This window comes from Desmodus rotundus, chromosome 12 (genome assembly GCF_022682495.2).
Source record: "Desmodus rotundus isolate HL8 chromosome 12, HLdesRot8A.1, whole genome shotgun sequence".
Lineage (NCBI taxonomy): Eukaryota > Metazoa > Chordata > Mammalia > Chiroptera > Phyllostomidae > Desmodus > Desmodus rotundus.
The window spans coordinates 50,316,773-50,337,997 of NC_071398.1; the positions used below are offsets into that span (position 1 = coordinate 50,316,773).

The 21,225-nt window shown below is 48.5% G+C and overlaps 1 protein-coding gene and 1 pseudogene across 1 annotated transcript in view; one reads left to right on the forward strand and one right to left on the reverse strand.

Moving 5' to 3' along the window:
- The first annotated feature begins 2,506 nt into the window (after window positions 1-2,506).
- The window catches only part of LOC112313892 (zinc finger protein 585B), a 33,559-nt gene continuing 14,840 nt past the window's right edge, over window positions 2,507-21,225 (forward strand). Inside the window, exons 1-6 of the mRNA XM_053915879.1 lie at window positions 2,507-2,626; window positions 4,193-4,275; window positions 4,958-5,026; window positions 9,925-10,051; window positions 15,889-17,608; window positions 18,402-18,529. Coding sequence (XP_053771854.1) covers window positions 4,979-5,026; window positions 9,925-10,051; window positions 15,889-17,608; window positions 18,402-18,529 — 2,023 coding nt within the window. The 5' untranslated portion in view covers window positions 2,507-2,626; window positions 4,193-4,275; window positions 4,958-4,978. The remainder of the gene's footprint in view (window positions 2,627-4,192; window positions 4,276-4,957; window positions 5,027-9,924; window positions 10,052-15,888; window positions 17,609-18,401; window positions 18,530-21,225) is intronic.
- On the reverse strand, window positions 5,744-5,821 carry LOC112314094 (U4 spliceosomal RNA; annotated as a pseudogene).

Genomic DNA, 21,225 nt, shown 5'->3' on the forward strand with positions numbered 1-21,225 from the left:
ATCCTTACAGTAGTCTTTACTTGGTGCCACACAGCCCTGCCGTCTGGGCCAGGCCCAGAGTGGGAAGAACAGACCCCGTGCCCATGGCGTGGTCTCCTGGCAGAGACTTGCCCAACAGGGACTCCATGGTCGTGGGTGACCAGCTGGGCAGACCATGGGCTGCACCCAGGCAACAGATGGACTTGATTCAGCTCACTCACTCTGTGCCATCATGGAGATGAAATTACAGAAAGCAAGGCAGACACAAATAAAGAAAAAAGATTTTTAATATGAGTTCCCGTTTCTTTAAGATAACTTGGAACATCAAAACCCACTGGGCCAACAACTCCATGTAAGGTTGGAAATGTAGGGAAGATCCACAGTTCAGTGGGTCTAGCTGATCAAAAGCTCTAAGCAGACCCTGAAATCTTCCTGCCCTTTAAAAAGGTGGAAATTATCCTAGGGGAAGGGGACACACCTCAGATGTCTCTTGGAGTATTTAACACAGAGTGGGTGTTACATGAATGTCTGTGTCTTGAGTGATGGGAGCAGCTGTGAGTTCCCTGGTGACCAGATCTTCGGGAAGAACAAATCCATCCATCCATTCATTCACCAATTCCAGAATGGCTGGATTTTTATGCCAGGGGCTTATTCCTGAAGCCTTTGCACCACCCAAAACCTGCATAATATAAGGCCAACCCTAACAAGAGGTGATTGACATGTCTCTCCAGCTAAAGTGATCCTAAAATAACAAACACAGTTTACAATTTACACAATTGATCATATGTGACAGTAGGGATTTTAAGAAAGTTTTAAATTGCAAGGCTTCATGTCATTCCAAAAAAAGCCACAGAAACGTGAATTCAAGTGTTTATGATTGGAGTTAGCATAAAATATAGCCATACTGTATTTTTATAAATACACAATAATGTCCTTCTTGTGACCCTCAACGCGTGATGTGAAAACTGCAACCTTGCCAATAGTTCATGTACAACTATAGCACTCCCCCAAATATCTGATTCCACAGTAACCGTCATCCTGAATCCTGGCACATCTCTTTTGTTTTTCATTTTTGGGGGTAAATTATCTCCACAGAAATGTTTTCCAAACACCCATAGAGGGGAGTACCGCTGGGAGCAGACAGAGGGTCCACCAGAGATCTCCACTGAGGCCTTGGCCAGGCAGTGGGCTGGGCGCTTTGCCTGGGTAACCGAGCTACTGCGTTAACCACCTAGCGATCCCCTGCCGTGGGCAAGACAGCAGCACGAGGAAGTATTGCACTGAATTCTAGCAAGGCCATCAAGATAATTGGGTACGGCCTCAGCTGGTGTGGCTCAGTGGATTGAGCGCCAGCCTGAGAGGATTGCTGATTAGATTCCCGGTCCGGACACATGCCTGGGTTGAGGGCCAGGTCCCCAGTAGGGGGCACACGAGAGGCAACCATACAGTGACGTTTCTCTCCCTTCCCTCCCCTCTGCCTTTCCCCCCAAAAATCTTTAAAAATAATCATAATAACTGGATACCGGAACCTGACTCGGGGTGAGACCAGGGGAAGTCAGGAATGGTTGACATAGGAGACAGAATGTAGGCAGGAGGTGGTGCTGGACCGAAGGCTGGTTTGTCAGACTAGCCTGGGAAAAAGGGAGATTGGTCCCAGGTGGACCCTAACGGAGCATGCTGAACTTTGGGAAGTCCATTGGGTATTCAGACCGTCCCACACCTGAAACTAATAGAAACTCAGGGTAAGGAAGGGCTGCTCTCTTGCCCACTTGGCGAATGTACTGGCCCGTGTGTTGGCGGAACCTCGTGGCCCGGAAGCAGCCTGGCCGATGTCGCGGCCTGCAGGTTCCAGGAGGGGGCCTGAAACTGGACAGCAGCCGGAAGCGAGCTGAGGTGCCTGGGCGTCTGCTCAGCAGCACCTGAGGTTCCCAAAATACGGTAATTTTAACGAAATTCTGGACCCCTACACTTTGCCTCTTGGGGGCGGCAGACAGCAGAACCCCCACTTTGGTTCTGTAACAATAACAGAACCAAATGCCCAGAACAGGGGCTAGCACATAAGTGTGCGAAGTGCTAATAATACTTCTACGCTGGTTACGATCATTTGCATCTCCGCACACTTTACAAATTTCCTGCAAGTCAGCATGACTACAGGTTCTCTGGAGGCAGGACGTCTGCAGAGGCCTTAAGGCTTCTTTTCCCGCTTCCACCTACGCCCCGCTTTTTCTGGCATTTCACTCCCCGTCCCTCCAGTGCAGCTCGCTCGGCTCCCCATCCCTGCCCGGTCTCCCTGGCCCCTCTCCCTCACCTCCCCTTCCCAGTCCCTTACTCCCTCCGCCCACCCGCTCCTGCCTGGCCCCGGCCCTGCTCGCTCTGGTCTTCCTTCCTCTCCCTGCTCCCCTACGCGCCCTTCCTTCACCCTAACCCCTCCCGAATCCCTTCTGGATCGCGGTACCGCGGGCTCCTCCGGAAGACGAAGCAACGCAGTCACTCCAGGAGTTTGGGTCTGTTCAGCTGAGACAGGCGGGGAGGCCCTAGTGGTGGCGGCGGCGCGCAGGGTTCTGGGAAGTGTAAATGCCGGTCCGCGCAGGCGCAGTGCGGCCGGGGGCCTAGTGTGTCCGGATCATTTTCTCGAGTTAAGCGCACGGTGAGTTCGGCTGCGGACTGGGCGGGGCCGGGAGTAGAAAGTGTGCGGGTCTGGGCGGTGTCAGCGACTGCAGGTGATCCCTGTGGTTGTGTGTGTGTGTGTGTGTGTGAGTGAGTGTGAGTGTGTATGTGTGTGTGTTGGGCTGAGACTCCCGGGCCATCTCTATTTATCTCCGTGTTTGTCAGTGCTAGTGTGTCGAAGCCACTTGTGCCTCCCCTTTGCTCGTGTGTGTGTCGGCTGCCTGTCTTTCTGTCTCCGGGGGCCCTCTCTGTCCTTGTCTGTGTGCGTGTCCGCCTTTGTTTCCGTCCTCGGTGTCTCAGCGTGAAGGCGCCATCCAGGTGTCCGCCTGTGTCTGGTCTCTTCCTCTGAGCCTATCTGTGTGTCTAGTGTGAGTGTGTCTGTGCGTGTGGGCTGCGTCTCTTCTGTCCGAGCCTTACCCTGTCTGTGTGCGCCTGCGCCTCTGTCTCTGGGCATGGCTGATGTGTGAGTGGGTGCGTCGGGGGTGCGCTCCCGAGAGCGTGGGAAAGACGGCCCCCCTGGACAGGGGGGCCTGGCGGAGCTGCCTGCCTGCAGGCCCCAGAGCCCATCTCCTTCCTGCCCTCAGAGCCTCCCCTGGTCCCGGGAGGACAGGAGGGGTGTGGTAGCCAGGTGTAGGGTCAAGAAAGAGGGTCAGAGACCCCACCCCATGCTGACCACTGTGTATTGTTCAGGGAGGGTGTGTTGGGTGCTCATGGTATCCTTCTGGGCATTTTATAGCCTGCCTGTAACTCTGAGGTAGGGACCCTCTCCATCCCAATTTTGAAGATGGGGAAACTGAGGTTCAGAGACTTTAAGTGAATCACCCAACTCTGCACCCTGGCATCCGGGTTCTAGAGCCTCCACCCTAACCACCCCACAGATGGCAAATCCTTGTTTCCTTTTAGAAACAATGGACAGAAAGAAATGCCAGAAACCTTGGACAGAGGAGGAGGAGGAGCAGGAGCAGCTGCCACCCCTGGCTCTGCAGTCGCAGATCTGAGGCCACACAGGGTTCAGAGGTCACCAGCCCTGTGCACATGTCACTTTAGGGCTACTGTGCCTTCATGGCCTCCTTTTAATTGACTAAAAAATTATAGTTGTGATTGCATTGCTATATAGACAAATGCAGTCCAGGCTGGATTAGATGCACGTTTTCTATTACAAATTTAAAAGAAATTATGATGTTTTCAAGGACCCTTACAGGTGTCGGGACCCACTGGTCCACTGTGCCTACTAGGAAAGTTGGCTCAGGTGGCACCATGTCCAGCAAAAGGAGCCCATGTTGTTGCCCTGCAGTGCACGGATGGGAGTCAGACCGCAAGTCTAGAAAGAATACATTTGTAAAAATTAAATTCTGCTTAAAAAAGCATGAAGTCACTTCACTTAGGGACATAACTCCTGTTTCCTGGAGGTGACCTGAGATTTCAGACTGGACACCTGGTCTTCTATCCTCCTATCCAGGGTTGGTTGGTTCGTTGATTGGTTGATGTTATGCTTCTAGGAACAGTGCTACAATAAACATCATTTTTATGTTTATTGATTTTACAGAGAGAAGAAGAGAGAGAAATAGCGATCAGTTGCCTCTGTATGCATCTCCACCAGGGATCGGGGGGATCAAAACCACAACCTAGGTATGCACCCTGACCTGGGATTGAACCTGCAACCTTTTGGTGTACTGGGAGAGGCTCCAACCAACTGAGCCACCCAGCATGGGCTGGACTGAGTATTCCTTTGTGCCACATGGCTTCAGGTTCCTCACATGTATCTGTTCATTAAGCTTCACAGTAACCCCATGAGATCTCGGGGAGACCCAGAGCGGGGGGGCAGTGTTGGGATATCTTCTGGGGCTAACACTGAGACCAATGGAGGAGACAGAGGAGGTCCTGTTCCTACCTCCAGGTCTTGGGATGGTCGGTATGGGCGTACACGCGCGTGTTGGGGAATCTCAGGGCGTGGGTGTGGGTTGTGCACTTGAGAGACAGCTAACACTTGGACCTGGACCTAGTCATCCAAACACCAGTCCCAGCTCTGTCATCTCAGGCGTGTGGCTTATATCTTCGGGCCTCCATTTCCTCACCTGTGAGATGGGGCGGGTGGAAATAGTACCCACCTTGTAGGTGTCAGGATGATTAAATCGTATGGCGTCCAATGCCTTGGATGCCATAGCCTCGCCCCTGCATTCAGTGTGAATGTGTGTGCATGTCCCTGTCTGCCTGTCTTCTAGTGGGTGTGTCTGTCTGTCTTGTCTTCATTGTGGGTTGAGCTTCGACCTGGTCTCTCACCGTATTTGTCTCTTCCTCCTCCCGCACACAGCCCGCTTGTTGCCTGGTCCCCATGGTCAGTGGAAGGATGGCCACCCAGCCGCTGACCACGAAGGCCCTGGTGAGTCATGTCACCCTCTGGCTCCTCCTTCCTAAAGGTCAAACATCTGTGTGGGGATGACCCTCCAGTCCCCCTCGGTGACCAGGCCTATGGCCTGATCTCCTGGGGTTATTTACACTCTTAGGAGGGAAGGTACTGTCCCACCACTAGCTTTTGTTAACCACAACGGACAGGGCAGCTCGAGAGTTACCTGTCCTACTCTGGGGCTCTCAGGAGACTCTCGCATGCACCTAGAAAGGGCCGGTTAAACACATTCTACAGTTGTGACAGAGGCCCTGGGAAACACGTGCTGGACAAGGGACCCTGAGAAGTGGGCAGACTAAATGCCCAGGGGACGGGAGGGTGACGGGAGGAGGACACCTGTGGGGAGGGACCCATAATGACCCTGGCTTTCGCCATGATGTTTTATGTTTTAGTGGGTTTTTTTCCAGTCTCCATAGAAACCATCAGAAATTGTCAGTGCTGACTATATTTCTAGTTGTCACGGCAGGGTATCAGAAAAGTTGTTTTTTTTTTTTAAAGATTTTATTTATTTATTTTAGAGGGGAAGGGAGGGAGAAAGAGAGGGTGAGAAACATGAATGTGTGGTTGCCTCTCGTGCTCCCCCACCCCTCACTGGGGACCTGGCCCGCAACCCAGGCATCTGCCCTGACTGGGAATTGAACAGGAGACCCTTTGGTTTGCAGACTGGCGCTCAATCCACTGAGTCACACCAGCCAGGGGAAAGTTTTCAATTAACAATAATCATTCCTCAGATACACCTCATTGGCTACGATACTGCCAGTGTTCAAAGCTTATTTGTGGTATTTTTATAAATTTTCTTTTATTTAAGAAATATTTTATAATAAAAAATATATACAGCTATGGCTAGGTAGCTCAGTTGATTAGAGCATCATCTTGATGCACCAGGGTTATGGGTTCGATCCCTGGTCAGGGCACATACAAGAAGCAAACAGCGAATACATGAATAAGTGGAACAATAAATTCTCTCCCTCCCTCTCTCTCTCTCAAATCAATACATTAAATATGTACTGCTGGGCATAAATCTTTGTTTTTATCCTCACCAAAGGATATGTTCATTGATTTTGAGAGAGAGAGATACATCATGCTGAGAGAGAAACACCCATGGGTTGCCTTTGCATGCACCCCAGTCCGCGATTGAACCCGTAACTTTTTAGTGTGTGGGAAAATGCTTCAACTGACTGACCCCCCGGCCAGGGCTGGGCGTGAAACATTTCCTTGCATTTTGTATGATTCCCTTAGGGGAGGATCCTCGCAGAAGAAGGTGGAGGTGGGTATTGTTAAGGGCTTTCAGAAGTCTGCACAGTTCTGGGTTGGGACAGGTTATTCTCCCAACAGCGTGCAGCAGGGGCTGCCACTGTTTCATTTGGGCCTGTGTTCGGGTATTTATTCAGCTCATTGGATGTGAATGACAAGCGGTAGGAACCTTCTGCATGGTAGGTGACCACTGGTGTCACATGTACTCTTTCTGAGTAGCATTGTGTGTGGTACTACTGAGGTCTGATTTTTAGAAAATGTTTATTGGCCATTTCAGCGGGTGGGCAAATTATCCTGTCCTTTGCTGGTTTATAGGAATCCTAGCATTCTTGAAGGTTTTACAGAAGAGTGTGAGTGAGTGATGAGTGAGTGAGTCTGAACATTTTTGTGGTGTATATTCTTCCTGGTTTGCTTTTTGTTTTTCAACTTTTTTTATTTCCCCCCCCCACAATTTTAAGTATTTATTTTTTAGAGAGACTAAAGCGGGGAAGAGAGAGAGGGAGAGAAACGTCAGTGTGAGAGAGAAACATCAGTCAGTTGCCTCTCAGTACAGGCCCCTGCCAAGGACTGCAAGCACAACCTAGGCATGTGCCCTGACTGGGTATTGAACAGGAGACCTTTATGTTTCTTACGTCCAAAGGCATTGCATAATTTGTTTAAAGTCCAGCTGGGGCTGGTGGGGCTCAGTGGATTGATTGCCGGCCTGTGAACCAAAGGGTCGCCGGTTCGATTCACAGTCAGAGCACGTGCCTGGGTTGCGGACCAGGTCCCCAGAAGGGGTCACACAGGAGGCAACCACACATTGATGTTTCTCTCCTTCTCTTTCTCTCTCTCTTTCCCTTTCTCTAAAAATAAATAAATAAAATCTTTTAAGAAAAAGAATAAAATCCAATCTGCTGGTGTTTCCTCCAACCCCGGTATCTCCATTGTTTTTAAGCAGAGAAAGCATTTCTCCTTTGCAGGCCTCACGCCACCTACACGTCTTTCTTTTTCCCATTTATCGTTAGAGTGTTAACAGTGAACTTTCTAATCTTTTCTATCCACCTGGAACTTGTTTTGCTGTAAACACGTCAGTTCCCTTACCTATGAGCTTGGGTTTCTCGTGTCCTCTGACACTATATTGAGATACACCCCACACACCACACCACGTACAATTCATTGGTTTTCGGTTGTATAACCATCGCCGCATTCGATAGCAGAATACAGCCTGGGGCCAATGGAAGTTTACAGTTGTGAGTACATGAAACACAGAGTTTATTCTTGTATCATGGTTCATTAATTCCTATATTCTTTCCCATACAACAACTGTAAACCTGTTTTGGCCCACCCTGTGTTTGCATCACCCTGAAAACAAAGCATCGCTCTGGATTCTTCCTTTCACCTCCCTGCACCTAGTAACCATTCATGTACTCTTTGCCTCAGGATTTGCTTATTCTGGACATTCCTTTCTTTCATTCTTTTTTAATCCTCACCTGAGCATATGCTTATTGATTTTAGAGAGAGAGGAAGGGAGAGGGGACCATTGATCAGTTGATCATCCCAAACGGTGATCGCACCCGCCACCTTTGGGTGTAGAGGTGATGCTCCCAACAACGGAACCACCTGGCAAGTGCTGGTCACTTCTTATAAATGGAAATGCACAATACGTGGTTTTTGTGTCTGGCTGCCTTCACTGACCATTATGTTTTTGAAGTTAATGCATGTTGTATCAAGGTCCTTTTCTATGACAGTATAACATCACATTGTACAGACAGAACACGTGTTTGTCCATTTGTCAGGTGCTGTACATTTGCGCTGTTTCCACTTTTTGGTTGTTATTACAAATGCTACTGTAAACATTCACATGCAGTTTTTTACTTCTGGCTCTCATTTCTCTAGGTGTAGGACCAGAGATTATGGGTCCTTTGATAACAGGATGTTTAACCATTTAGGGAACGATCTGACTGTTTGCAAAGGCGGCTGCGCCACGATGACTCCACTGTTCCCTTCCCTCGGGTGGTTGTGCCTCGGTTTCCTCTTTAACCAACATTGTTTAGGATTTCTGGATGGTTGTCAGTTCAGTACGGTTGGGATTTGGATATTCAGGGTTTTTTTTCCTTAATCACTTCTAGTGTAATTACATTCTCATATTTTAAAAAACAGAGGCTACCCTAGGCAAGTAGCTCAGTGGTTGCAGTGTCATCCTTTGTACCAAAAGCTTGAGGTTTTGATCCCTGGTTGGGTGTGTATGGGAGGCAGCTGATCGAAGTTTCTCTCTCACATCAATGTTTTTCTCTCTCCCTCTTTCTCTCTCTCAAATCAATAAACATATATTCAGAAAAGGATTTAAAAACAAATCACTAGTTTGGCTTTCCCAAACAGTGAATGGGGCAAATAATAAAGTAATAATTAAATATTAAGGGAACAATAAGAAACATATAGAAGGTATCTATGAAAGGTCCAGTTAATGACATGGTAAGAGCAGTAGTTGCCATTTCCGAGATCTTCCTGTGCTCATAGCACACTGTGGAATCACACAGGCGTGACCTCATTTAACCTCGCAACAGCTACGGGGGGGTGGGGGGGGCGCGTTATTACTAGAGGGTCCGTGGAATAAATGGGCTCAGAAAGGTTAAGACAGTTGTCTGCATAAACAGCCAGTTGTGTGGGGCCAGACCAGGATTTTGTCGCCGGCTAGCAATCCCGAACTGTTAACCACTGACTGCCACGTACTTCTCCTTCATCACTTGCTGGTGGTCCCAAGACAGAGGAGTCCAAGCTGAGCCCAGAGTCCCTAGCAGGCAGTCAGAGCACAGAATGATTGGCCCGCAGGTGAGGCCTCCTCTCATGGAGGGTGAGCCAAGGTTCACGGTCCACAACTGATGTATTACTCTTCTTGGACTGTGGGGCTATTACAACAGAGCACCAGAGACGGGGAGGCTTGAACAACAACAGGAATCTATTTTCCCACAGTTTGGGGCCGGGAAGTTGGAGACCAAGGTGTCAGCAGGGCACAATGCCCTCTGAATGTGCCAGGAAAGAGTCTGTTGCCAGCGTCTCTCCCAGCTTCTCTTGGTCCTGTTGACTGTGGTACCGTAACTCCCATCCTCACATGGTGTGTCCCTGAGTGCATGTCTCTACACCCAAATATCTCCTTTTTATAAGGACAGATGTCCTATTCAGACACCCCCTAGAGCTGCCGCTGCTCAGGCAATGGTCAGGATGGCACTGACTACATCCCGGTTCTGTTACAGAGCTTGCATCTGACAGGTGTGAAGTGATATCTCATTGCGGTTTAAATTTGACACTCTGTCACGATAAGTGGGATTGAGTATTTTTCATATCTGTGTTGGTCATCTGTGTGTCCACTTTGGAGAAGTATCTATTCAGGCCCTTTGTCCATTCTTTAATTGGTGGTTTGTCTTCCTGGTAAACAGCCCCATAGTTTATTTGTCCCTGTGAGGACCATGCAGTGACTTAGGCACCGAGGACACTGAGTGGTCAGGCCCTTTAGAGCTCCTTGTCGACACCACGTCAGGTGCATCCTGTGCGCCTTACTGGTCCTCTCAGCCCTTCTGGCCACGTCACCCACCTCTGTGATGAGGGCCCTGTGGTGAGTGGTGTGCGCTTCCTCTTAACAGGGGTCGGTGACATTCAGGGATGTGATCGTGGACTTCACCCAGGAGGAGTGGGAGCAGCTGAAGCCTGTGCAGAAGGACCTGTACAGGGACGTGATGATGGAGAACTACTGGAACCTGGTCTCGCTGGGTAAGGGGGCTATTTCACCGCGTTACTCAGCATCTGCCTGTCACTTCAGGATGACCCAGAAATAAAAAAAGATGGACAGATCTGACTAGGTAGGACATTCAAATTACTCAAAGCTAAAAACGAACTTGGTAGGTGATGAAGTGGGAAAGAGTATTTACCGCATGTATGGCCACCAGAGGTTTGTAAATATATAAAGAGTTCCTAGGAATAAATAAGAAAAAGACCTAATGAATGATAGAAAGGTGGGCACAGCTTATGAGTGTGCAATTCACAGATGTAGAAATGCATGGAGTTACACTTTATAAGATTTTTAAACCTTTCCCCTGGCTGGTGTGGCTCAATGGATTGAATGCTGGCCTGCGAACAAAAGGCTTGCTGGTTCGATTCCCAGTCAGGACACATACCTGGGTTGCAGGCCAGGTCCCAGGTTGGGAGCATGTGAAAGGTAACCACACATTGATGTTTCTGTCCCTCTCTTTCCCTCCTTTCCCCTTTCTCTAAAAATAAATAAATAAAATCTTAAAAAAAAAAAAGATTTTTAAACCTTACTAATAGTCAAAGAAGTACAAATTGAGTCGCAGAAATACAATTCTTGCCCATAACATACACAGAGATGAAAAAGAATACCAGCCCTGGCGGGGGGAGGCCCAGCTTCTCCTTGTACACTGAAAAGTTTCGGGCTCCATCCCAGGTCCGGGCGTGTATCTAGGTTGCGGTTTGAACCCTACTCAGTGCGCATGCGGGAACAGTCCATGGATGTTTCTCTCTCTTTCTTTTTCTGTCTCTCTTCCACACTCTCTTTCTCCCTCTCTCCACCAACCCCCCTTTTTCCCTCTCTAAGGATATCCTTGGGTGAGGTTAAAAAAATAAAAGTGTAATATCAACCTGTATTGGGAGGGTGTAGGAAAGGGAGTCTTCATTTTGTGAGCATAACGTTGGGATAACTCTTTTGGAAGACAGTTTTGTGATATCAACCAAATTTCAAATGATTCCATTTCTGGAATCTATTCCTTAAAATTTTTTCTATAAGTGTACAGAGTTTTTCGCAGGAAGACAAATCAAGAGAAATGCCCAAGACACCCACCTACAGGACCGACCGAACAAATCAGGGTGTAGCAATAAGATGGAAATCGTGGCGCCCTTCGATCAGCGCTCTTTGTAGTCACCAGCACAGAGAGATGTCCTGGGATAATATTGTTCAGGAAAAACACTAACTTTCAGAACTAGAGTACGGTCTCATTTCTTTAACAGCTTATGTGGGGGTTTAACTAATCTATAGTTAACTGCCCATAATTGAAGCGAAGCATTTGCTGCATTTTGACATCTGTACACACCCAGGAAACCATCACCTTAATCTGACAACACTCATTAGCCCCTACAGTTTCTCCTTCCTTTGTCGCCCCCTCCATGACCCGTCGACCACTGCTCTGCTTTATGTCACTGTGCTTTAGGTTGCTCAGTTTAGAATTTTAAAGAGTTTATTTATGTATTTATTCTTAGAGAGAGGGGAAGGGAGGGAGAAAGAGAGGGAGAGAAGCATCAATGTGTGGTTGCCTCTTACATGCCCCACCTGGGAACCTGGCCCACAACCCAGGCATGTGCCCTGACTGGGAATCAAACCAGCGACCCTTTGGTTTCCAGGCCAGCACTCAATCCCCTGAGCCACACCAGCCGGGGCTCAGTTTAGAATTTTATATGTATGGAATCATATGGTAAGGAGCCTTTTACTTTTTACCTAACTTGTTATACTTGGCATCATTTTTTTTGAGGCTCGCCCACTTGTGTGTATGTATCAGTAGTTCAATTTTCTTTCTTTCTTTCGCTCTTCCTTTCTTTCAGGTTATATTTATTTATTTTTAGAGATAGGGGAATGGAGGGAGAGAGAGACAGAGAGAAACATCGATGTGCGAGAGAGATATTGATTGGTTGCCTCTTACATGACCCAAAACCCAGGCATGTCCCCTTATTTGGGAATCAAACTAGCAACTTTTCCACTTCCAGGCTGGCACTCAGTCCACTGAGACACACCAGGAGGGCTCTTTTCTTTTTTCTTTTAGATCCTCACCTGAGGATTTTATTGCTTTGAGAGAGAAAGAGAGATACAGAAACATCAATCAGTTTTCTCCCGGACCAGCCTCTTGGTGTACAGGACAACACTCCAACCAACTGAGCCACCCGGCCAGGGCAGTTTGTTCACTTCCTTTTATTGCTGAGTGCTCTTCTGCTTCATGGATAAACTGCAGTCTGTTTATCCATTCACTCGATGATAAACATTTGGGTTATTTCCACTTCTGCCCATTTTCTGTAGACACATGCTTTTCTTTCTGTTGAGAAAGGCTTGGTTATAGGAAGGTTCATATATAAGTTTTGGGTTTTTTCTTTAAAGAAACTGCCAGTCTTTTCCCAAGCAGTTGTCTTGTTTTTTTTATTTCCACCAGCACACACCGGGAACTGCATTGTGCCCTGTGCTTGTCAGAACGGAACATGCTCAGTCTCTCTCGTTGTAGCCATGCTCGTGCGTGTGCAGTCTTACCCTCTCCAGCTCTCCTCTGATACTGACGGCCTTTCCAGGTGCTTATTCACTGTCTGTATATTCTCTTCGGTGAACTGTCTCATTGAAGTCTTTTGCCTTTTTTTTTCAGTTGGGTTGTTTGCTTCCTTATTACTTGATTTTGAAAGTTCTTTTACATATTCTTTTGTTGTTCATTCTCGGTGTAAGTCCTTTATCAGATATGTGCTTTGCAACTATTTCTCCCATACTGGGGGTAATCTTTTTCTCAATGGCATCGTTTGGAACACACACATTGTAAATTTTGATGTGGCCCAGTTCTTTTATTTTGTTCTTGTGCTTTAGGTGTTGTATCTGAGGGACCATTGCCTAACTAAAGGCCATGAAGATTTACTCCTGTTTTTTCTATGAGTTTTAGAATTTCACCTCTTTATTTAGGTCTTTGGTCCATTTAGAGTTAATTATTGTGAATGATGAATCAAAGGGACTAACGTCACTGTTTTTTTTTTTAATTAAATTTACTGTGGTGACATTGGCTAATAGGATGCTGTACATTTCAAGTGTACATTTTATGATAAGTGATCTGTACGTTACATTGTGTTCCCGCCACCCAAAGTCACATCACCTTCGATCACCACGTTGTTGTTCTTTTGAATGTGCATACTCAGGTGCCCCGGCACCATTCGTTGATGAGCAGAAGGTTGTAATTTGATGAACTCAAGTTTATCGATTACTTTCTTTGGGGATTGCGCTTCCAACCATATTCACAACCGAGACTCCTCTTTCTCCAATCTCTGCAGCCACACACCACTTATGTCCCCAGCATGTTCCAGACCCATGGGCCCCAAACACACCCACCATCACCCTCCTTCCCTCTTCCCTCTGGAACGTTACCCTCAGCCTCCATGTCCTAGGCTACCACCTGCTCTGATATCCGGCATCATCGATCGCCACACCTCAGGGGTCACAAAACCAGGATCATTCTATTGTATGTACTTGTCAAATCCTTTCCTCTGGGATGGGACAGTGACACGTGGCCACAAAGTGACTCAGGGATGTGACCACATGATGGAATGTTATGTGTGACCTTGAGGGTGTGGCTCCATTCTCAGAGCCTCCGTTTCCCCATCTATAATATGGGAATGATCTTACCAGCACCTACTCACATGTGGTGAGGGCTACTTTGTGCCATGCCTGCCTGTGGCCGATGCTCGATGGAGGTTTATCAGGTGCTTTCCATGTGCCAGACACTGTGTGGGAGCTGGGGACCAGCGAGGCTCTTGCCTTCACAGAGCTCACCTGCTGTTGCAGGAGCTGGCAGTGTGCAGAATGAGTAAGAGCACCATAACGAGCACTCACAATGACGCAGATGAGAAAACGGCAGGTGGAAGCTTCCTTTCCACCAGTGGGGCGTCCCTGTAAGGGACAAGGCTTCACTGAGGCTTCAGGGCCCATGGGAAAACTAGCAGGGAACGAGCAGGTGCAAAGGCCCTGAGGCAGGAAGCACTGGGCCTGGACCAGGACATCAAAGGGAACCACGGGAGGAGTGGGGATGGATAGCAGAGAGGAGTGGGGGAGGGGAAAGGTATTGCCTCTCATACCCAGGGTACAGTTGAGTGGCATTAAGTGCATTCACTTTGTTGTTTAACCATAACCACCATCCATCTCAAGAACTTTTTTTATAGATTTTATTTATTTAGTTTTAGACAGAGGGGAAGAGAGGGAGAGAAATACCAGTGTGTGGTTGCCTCTCACACACTCCCTACTCAGGACCTGACCCACAACCCAGGCATGTGCCCTGACTGGGAATCGAACCAGCGACCCTTTGGTTCACAGTCCGGCACTCAATCCTTGAGCCAAACTAGCCAGTGCTCAAGAACTCTTTTAATCATCTCCAACTGACAGTCTGTCTCCTCTAAACAGCAGTGCCCCCAACCCCTCACCAAGCCCTGGCACCAATGTCCTACTTTCTGTCTCTATCACTTTGATGGTTTCAGTTGCCTCCTATGAGTGGAATCATACAGTATTGTCACTGTGTGTCTGTCTAATTTTGATTAGCATTTCTTTTTCTTATTTGGGATTCAAGGCTCTGAAATCACAGGTCTTGCACCAAATGCGTTACATTTGTGATACACGAGAGTGGTCGTAGGCCTTGGATTATTCCTCAGCAGAGATATCAGAGAGGGATCTGGCCGGGGGCATCCATTTAGGAAGTGTCAGCATAGAGAAAAGACTGAAATTTGGGCTCCTGTGACTCAAGGGAAGGGTCCCAAACTCAGGGGTTGAGAGGCCTGTGGGGGCTTAAATGAGGGGAGTGGGACAGCTGCTTACCACTCCTGCTTTTATTACTTCCGGGGAAGGAAGGGTCTGCGTGGCTGGATTGACACTTTATGAGATTTTTGTATGTAAGATCTCAGTTTTAAACTATTATGATGAGCCTGGCTGGTGTGGCTCAGTGGATTGGCAGCCGGCCTATGAATCGAAAGGTCGCTGGTTCAATTCCCAGTCGGGGCACATGCCTGGATTGCAGGCCAGGTCTCCCACTTGGGGGTGTGTGGGAGGCAACTGATCTCTTGCACTCTCCCCTTTTTCTCCCTCCTTTCCCTTCAAATGAAATCTTAGAAATAAAATGAAATGAAATAAAATGCTGTGGTGAACCCAGAGGTCCACATGCAGAGCCTGGAACTCATGACAGCCCGCTAGACTAGAAACAGACTGAGGAACCCCCGGACACACACAAGAGGAGATTGGAGGGGCTGTGCTCAGCAGGCGGGATGAGTGTGCAAATAGGAGGGGTGAGGAATCAGCTGCCAGGGCCAGGACGCTCCTGGGCAGCATAGGATGGTGGGAACTTGGCTGGCCAGTGCGGGGACAGAGGACAACCAGCATATCCACAAGTGAGTCAGCTGTTACTTTATCATTTGTAATAAAGTTCAATTGATTGAGAATCACAGGTGGCTGACGGGGTGGAGGACGCGTGCTGGAAGCGAGGAGGCTGGTGCAGTGAACTCTCACTGAGTTTGTAGGGTCCTTTGATCCGCTCCTCCAAGCCCCCTTCTTTCTCTTCGGGGTTATGTCCACCCAGCTCTGCGCTCTGCTGGCTGCCTTTGCATCCACTCCCAAGGGGACCTTTCTTGCTCTGTACTCACCTTTTTTTTTTTCCTATTCACCTTCTTCAACCTCACTGTCTCAGCTTATTGCTTCCCTTCTCCGTCCACATGACAGTTTGCCCTCTGTTCTCAGGCTGTGCCTTGTCCTGTCTTGGGAAGGTCCTCCCTCCCACCATTGTAACTACATGTGTGTCGTCATCTCTTCCCCCTCCCCTCAGACTTGGAGACTAGACCTGACAAGAAAGAATGGGACCCACAGGAGGACAATTGGGAAAACAGACCGTCTGTTGCCTTGGTGGTGGAAGGACCCTCGAGGAATGGTGCCTGGGATTACGACTGTAAAGGAGCAGAGACACAGGGGGACGGGGTTGGGCGGCAACAGGGGGGCCCAGGGACGTGTTTGGGGCAGTTGGACGTATCCAAAGCATTAGCCCCTGAAAATCATGAATTTAAGGCTTTCGTCCACCAAAGCTCCATACCAGCCCCACAGAGGTTGGGAGGACCAAGACGATCAGAGATGCGCCCGTTCACCAGGCGTGGGAAAAACTCAGATACTTCCAGCCTCAGTCCCTCCTTTCAACTCTGCGCAGAGAAGAAGCCCTACAAGTGTGGGGACTGCGGCAAGTCTTACGGCTATAACTCATCCCTGATGAAGCACCAAAGAATCCACACAGGGGAGAAGCCCTTCTCATGCACCACTTGCGGGAAGCAGTTCATCCAGCAGTCGTGCCTCACCATCCACCAGCGTGTGCACACCGGGGAGAAGCCGTATGTGTGTGGGGACTGCGGCAAGGCCTTCAGCCGGAAGAGGAACCTCGTCTTGCACCAGAGGACACACACTGGGGAGAAGCCGTATGCATGCAGGGACTGTGGAAAGGCCTTCAGCCAGAACACGTACCTCATCTTGCACCAAAGGACGCACACCGGGGAGAAGCCATATGTGTGTGGGGACTGCGGAAAGGCCTTCAGCCAGAAAATGCACCTCGTCCTGCACCAGAGGACACACACTGGGGAAAAGCCCTTCTCATGCACTACGTGTGGGAAGCAGTTCACCTGGCAATCGAGTCTCACCATCCACCAGCGCTTGCACTTCGGGGAGAAGCCATATGCTTGTGGGGACTGTGGCAAGGCTTATGGCTGTAACTCGTCCCTGAAGAGGCACCAACAAATCCACTCTGGCGAGAAGCCCTTCTCATGCACCACATGTGGGAAGCAGTTCACCCAGCAATCGTGCCTCACCATCCATCAGCGTATCCACACAGGGGAGAAGCCCTACAAGTGCAGCCAATGCGGCAAGACCTTTATCAAGAACTCCTCGCTCACAGAGCACTGGCGTGTGCACACCGGCGAGAAGCCGTACGCATGTGGGGACTGTGGGAAGGCTTTCAGCCAGAAACAGTACCTCATCGTGCACCAGAGGACGCACACTGGCGAGAAGCCATACATGTGTGGGGAGTGCGGCACAGCTTTTAGCAAGAACTCCTCGCTGATGGAGCACCTGCGTGTGCACACAGGGGAGAAGCCGTATGTGTGTGCAGACTGCGGCAAGGCCTTCAGTCAGAACAAGCACCTCATCCTGCACCAGAGGACGCACACCGGGGAGAAGCCCTACGAGTGTTCCATCTGCAAAATGCACTTCGCAAGGCCCTCATCCCTGGCTACTCACCAGGCCAGCCACACTGGCAAGAAGCCCTACAAGTGCAGCCAGTGTGGCAAGGTCTTCAGCCAGGGTGCCTACCTCATCCTGCACCAGCGTATCCACACCGGTGAGAAGCCCTTCAGGTGCAGCCAGTGTGGTAAGGCCTTCGTCAGGAACTACTCGCTTACCCTCCACCGGAGGATCCACACGGGAGAGAAGCCCTACCAGTGTGGCAACTGCGGGATAACCTTCAGCCGGAACTTCAACCTCACGCAACACCAGAGGAGGATGCACACGTAGCTGGGGGGGAAGGGGCAGGTATGCTATTTCAGAATCCACACCCAGTGGGTGGATTCTGAGTGCTTGCAGCAGTGCTAGACTTGACTTTGGAGCCCTTGGGTAGGACTCAATAGAGGTCCTTCCCAGATGGATCTTAGCAATATGGGCACTGGGGACAGGCCATGCCATGTACACCAGCTGCTTCCAGTGCACCCACAGGGCCATATGGAAGGGAAGTCCCCCTGTAGGTCTAGTATCCGAGCATGTGGCCAGGGCCCTGTGACTCATCACCTGGCTGCAGTAAACTGCTGTAACAGCCTGGACAATGCATTTCGTGTCTCTGGGTCTCCATCTCCTGGATAGTAAAATGGACGAATGGGAGGAGAAAGGAAGTCAGGAGGGGGCTCCACAGAGACATTTTCCCTTTGTCACACGTGCCTGGATCTAGTTCAGGGTCAGGTTACCGCTATCCGTGGGTGTCCTCATTTACCCCCACCCAGCCCCTGGTTTCCCTGCAACAGTACAAGTTGCCAATGGTTCATGAGGGTGGAAATTTTTTTTTCAGCATTAGGGAATAAAAGTAATCACTTCAGATGCCAAAGTTTCTTATAGTGGTCTGTTAAAAAAATTATAATAAACCTTTGAATTGAGACCCATGTCATTTTAAACAGTCATCAGGTGCAACAGGTACAGGTACCAGTTGTCCTGTCAAAATGAGTGTCAGCATTTGGGGCCAGTGGGCAAGAAGGCTGTGTCCAAACCCCAGGAACCCGGCAATCTTGCTGCAGGTGTGAGGCCACCTGCCCCCCCCAGCCCTGGATTCCTGGCTTGGGAATGGTCAGACCAGAGGCAGGACTCAGACCCTCGGCCTCAGAGATGGGTGCAAGAACCCACCCTGCAGAAACCAACCCAGGTGTCCCCCTCCCTGCAGGGCTCTTCAGGTATAGGAGGACAATCCTGTGTCGGATCAGAAACCATCCCCCACCCACCCCATGCTGGATGGAATTCTTGTGAAAATAAAGTCCTTCTGTCAGGCAGGCACATTATCCAACTATGCCTCACTACACCTTAGTCATGTTTTACTTAGGATTTCATTATTGATGATAATAGCAATCTATTACCAGTAATAAATAGCAAATGATATAGAATGGTGCTCTATTAATAACACATAAAATATTTATTAATAAATGGGTAATTAATTTCTACTTAGAGCATTATTTTCCCGGGTTTTCTACTGAGGAAAGCAAGGCTCAGAACTAATACTTTGAATGACCAAAACCTCAGGGTCCAGTGAAACCTGCAGGTGGGCAGACTCAATGGCTGCTACAGGGTTGGGGGACTCAAGCCCCTTGGGTGCTGGGGAGGGAGATCTCTGTGCTTGTATGGCCTGGAGGCCATGCCTACCCCTGTCCCTTCACTATGACCAGATGAAACACTGATAAACTTGTTAATCTGTGCTTTTGCTTTTTTTTCTTTTTAAAGTCCTAACACAAGGATATGTTCATTGATTTTTTGAGAGAGAGTGAAGGCAGAAAGAGAGAGACAAAGACAGCAAGAAACATGCATTACCTGTCTCCCATACACAGCCCGACCAGGGATTAACGTGCATCCTAGGAATATGCCCTGACTGGGAGTCAACCTTTTGGTGTATGGGACAATGCTCCAACAGCAGCACCCACCCAGGGCTATGTGCTTTTGTTTTTAAGTACTTGTGTTTTGGAACTGGCAAGCCTTGGCACACACACATCTTTCACCCATGGAAAATATCTGGCATTGATTCATGTGTTGCTGGGTTTCACTGTAAGTGATGTAAGATGACAGCAGTCACTACAAATTGCCTTTTTCAATGCAATAATGTGTCTGAGAACTTGCTATATCATCCCACAAAGATCTGTTTTGTTCTGTAAAATGAAGATATTAACATCACCCAACTGCAACCACTGAATGCATGACTGAGTGCAGTAACAAATCGATCTCTCTCTCCCCTCAGTTTCTCTAAAATCAATCCATAAAAATAAATACATGTCACTGATTTATAAAGATTTTGTGTTTAGAAAGCTTACCCCTTTAGTCAGATGACAGAAAAGCGCTGTGGGAGGAGGTTGGGAGGAGGCCCATATTTCTTAGTGGACTCAGCAACTCTGTCCTATGACTTCACCTCAGACAGCCCAAGTGACTGGAGGCTTCATGGTTTGAGGCAACTTGGTAAGTTTTTTTCATTTCAATCATTCTTTTTTTTTCCTGCCAAATAAACTGAAGCATTTTCAGTAGTAATGAAACAAGGGTTAATCCTGAGGGTTTCATTTACAAGTTGAATTTGGGCCTGTCCCAAAGGGTCTCAGGATCTTCGATGACCACTTTTTGTAAATAACCTAAATGTCTCCTAGTTGGGGGAAGGGTCACAATAAGTAGGTGCATCCACACAGTGGGATTAATTCTCTATAGTTAAGAAAAAAAAAAAAAAGTCGCCCAGGTTGGGGTAGCTCAGTTGGTTAGAGCACCATCCTGATATCCCAAGCTAGTGAGTTCAATGCCTAGTCAGGGCACATACAAGAATTAGCCAATGAATACATAAATAAGTGGAACAACAAATCCCCCCCCCTCAAATAAATAAAAAATTTTTAAAAGTGAAGTAGATTCTTTTTGTGGGTTGATCCTTACTTCCAGGAGTCTTTACGTGGTACTACCATAACTGATGGCCCAGAGGAGGGAATACCATTGGCTGCACCCAGCCAAATGATGGACTTGATTCAGCTCACTCGCTTTTTAAAAAATGTAATGATTTGCCCACATTAGCCAGAATTGCCAGGAAATCAAACTGCATGGAAGTCCAACAACCAAGGAGTTAAACATTTATCCAGACTTGTAGGAGAGGCAAAGATGGGCAGCTGGGGGAGAGAGGACACACAGCAAGGCAGCAGACCATGCGGGCAAGGCAAGGGCTGGCTGACTGGGCAGCCTCACATTCGCTTGCAGATAGTCCAGGAGGAACAACTGGGGGCGAGACAGACCATGAAACCCAGGGTTTCAGTGCAGGAAACTAAAGAAGCAAACCTCTGGCTGTAAAAATCTGTGGGAGTTGCGGCAGCAGGAGAAACTCCCAGTCTCACAGGAGAGTTGGTTGCAGAGGCCCACAGGGTCCTAGAATGTATACTAACCCACCCACCTGGGAATCGGCACCTGAAGGGGCAAAATCTGCTTGTGGGAAGCAAAGGAAGTGACAGCAAGTGGGGCGAGACCCAAGCAAGCAGGATTTGTCCCTCTCTGACCCACCCCCCATAGAAAACACCACAACAGAGCAAAAAGGGTTGCCCCGCCCTGGTGAACACCTAAGGCTCTGCCCCTCACAACATAACAGGTGCACTGAGACAAAGAAATATGGTCCAAATGAAAACAGATCAAAACTCCAGAAAAAGAATGAAGTGACGAGGAGATAGACAACCTATCAGATGCAGAGTTTAAAACTCTGGTAATCAGGATGCTCACAGAAATGGTTGAGTTCGATCACAAAATGAAGGAAGAGATGAAGGCTATACAGTGAAATAAAGGAAAATGTACAGGGAACCAACAGTGAAGAGAAGGAAACTGGGACTCAACTAAACAATTTGGAACCAAAGGAAGAAAGAAACATCCAACT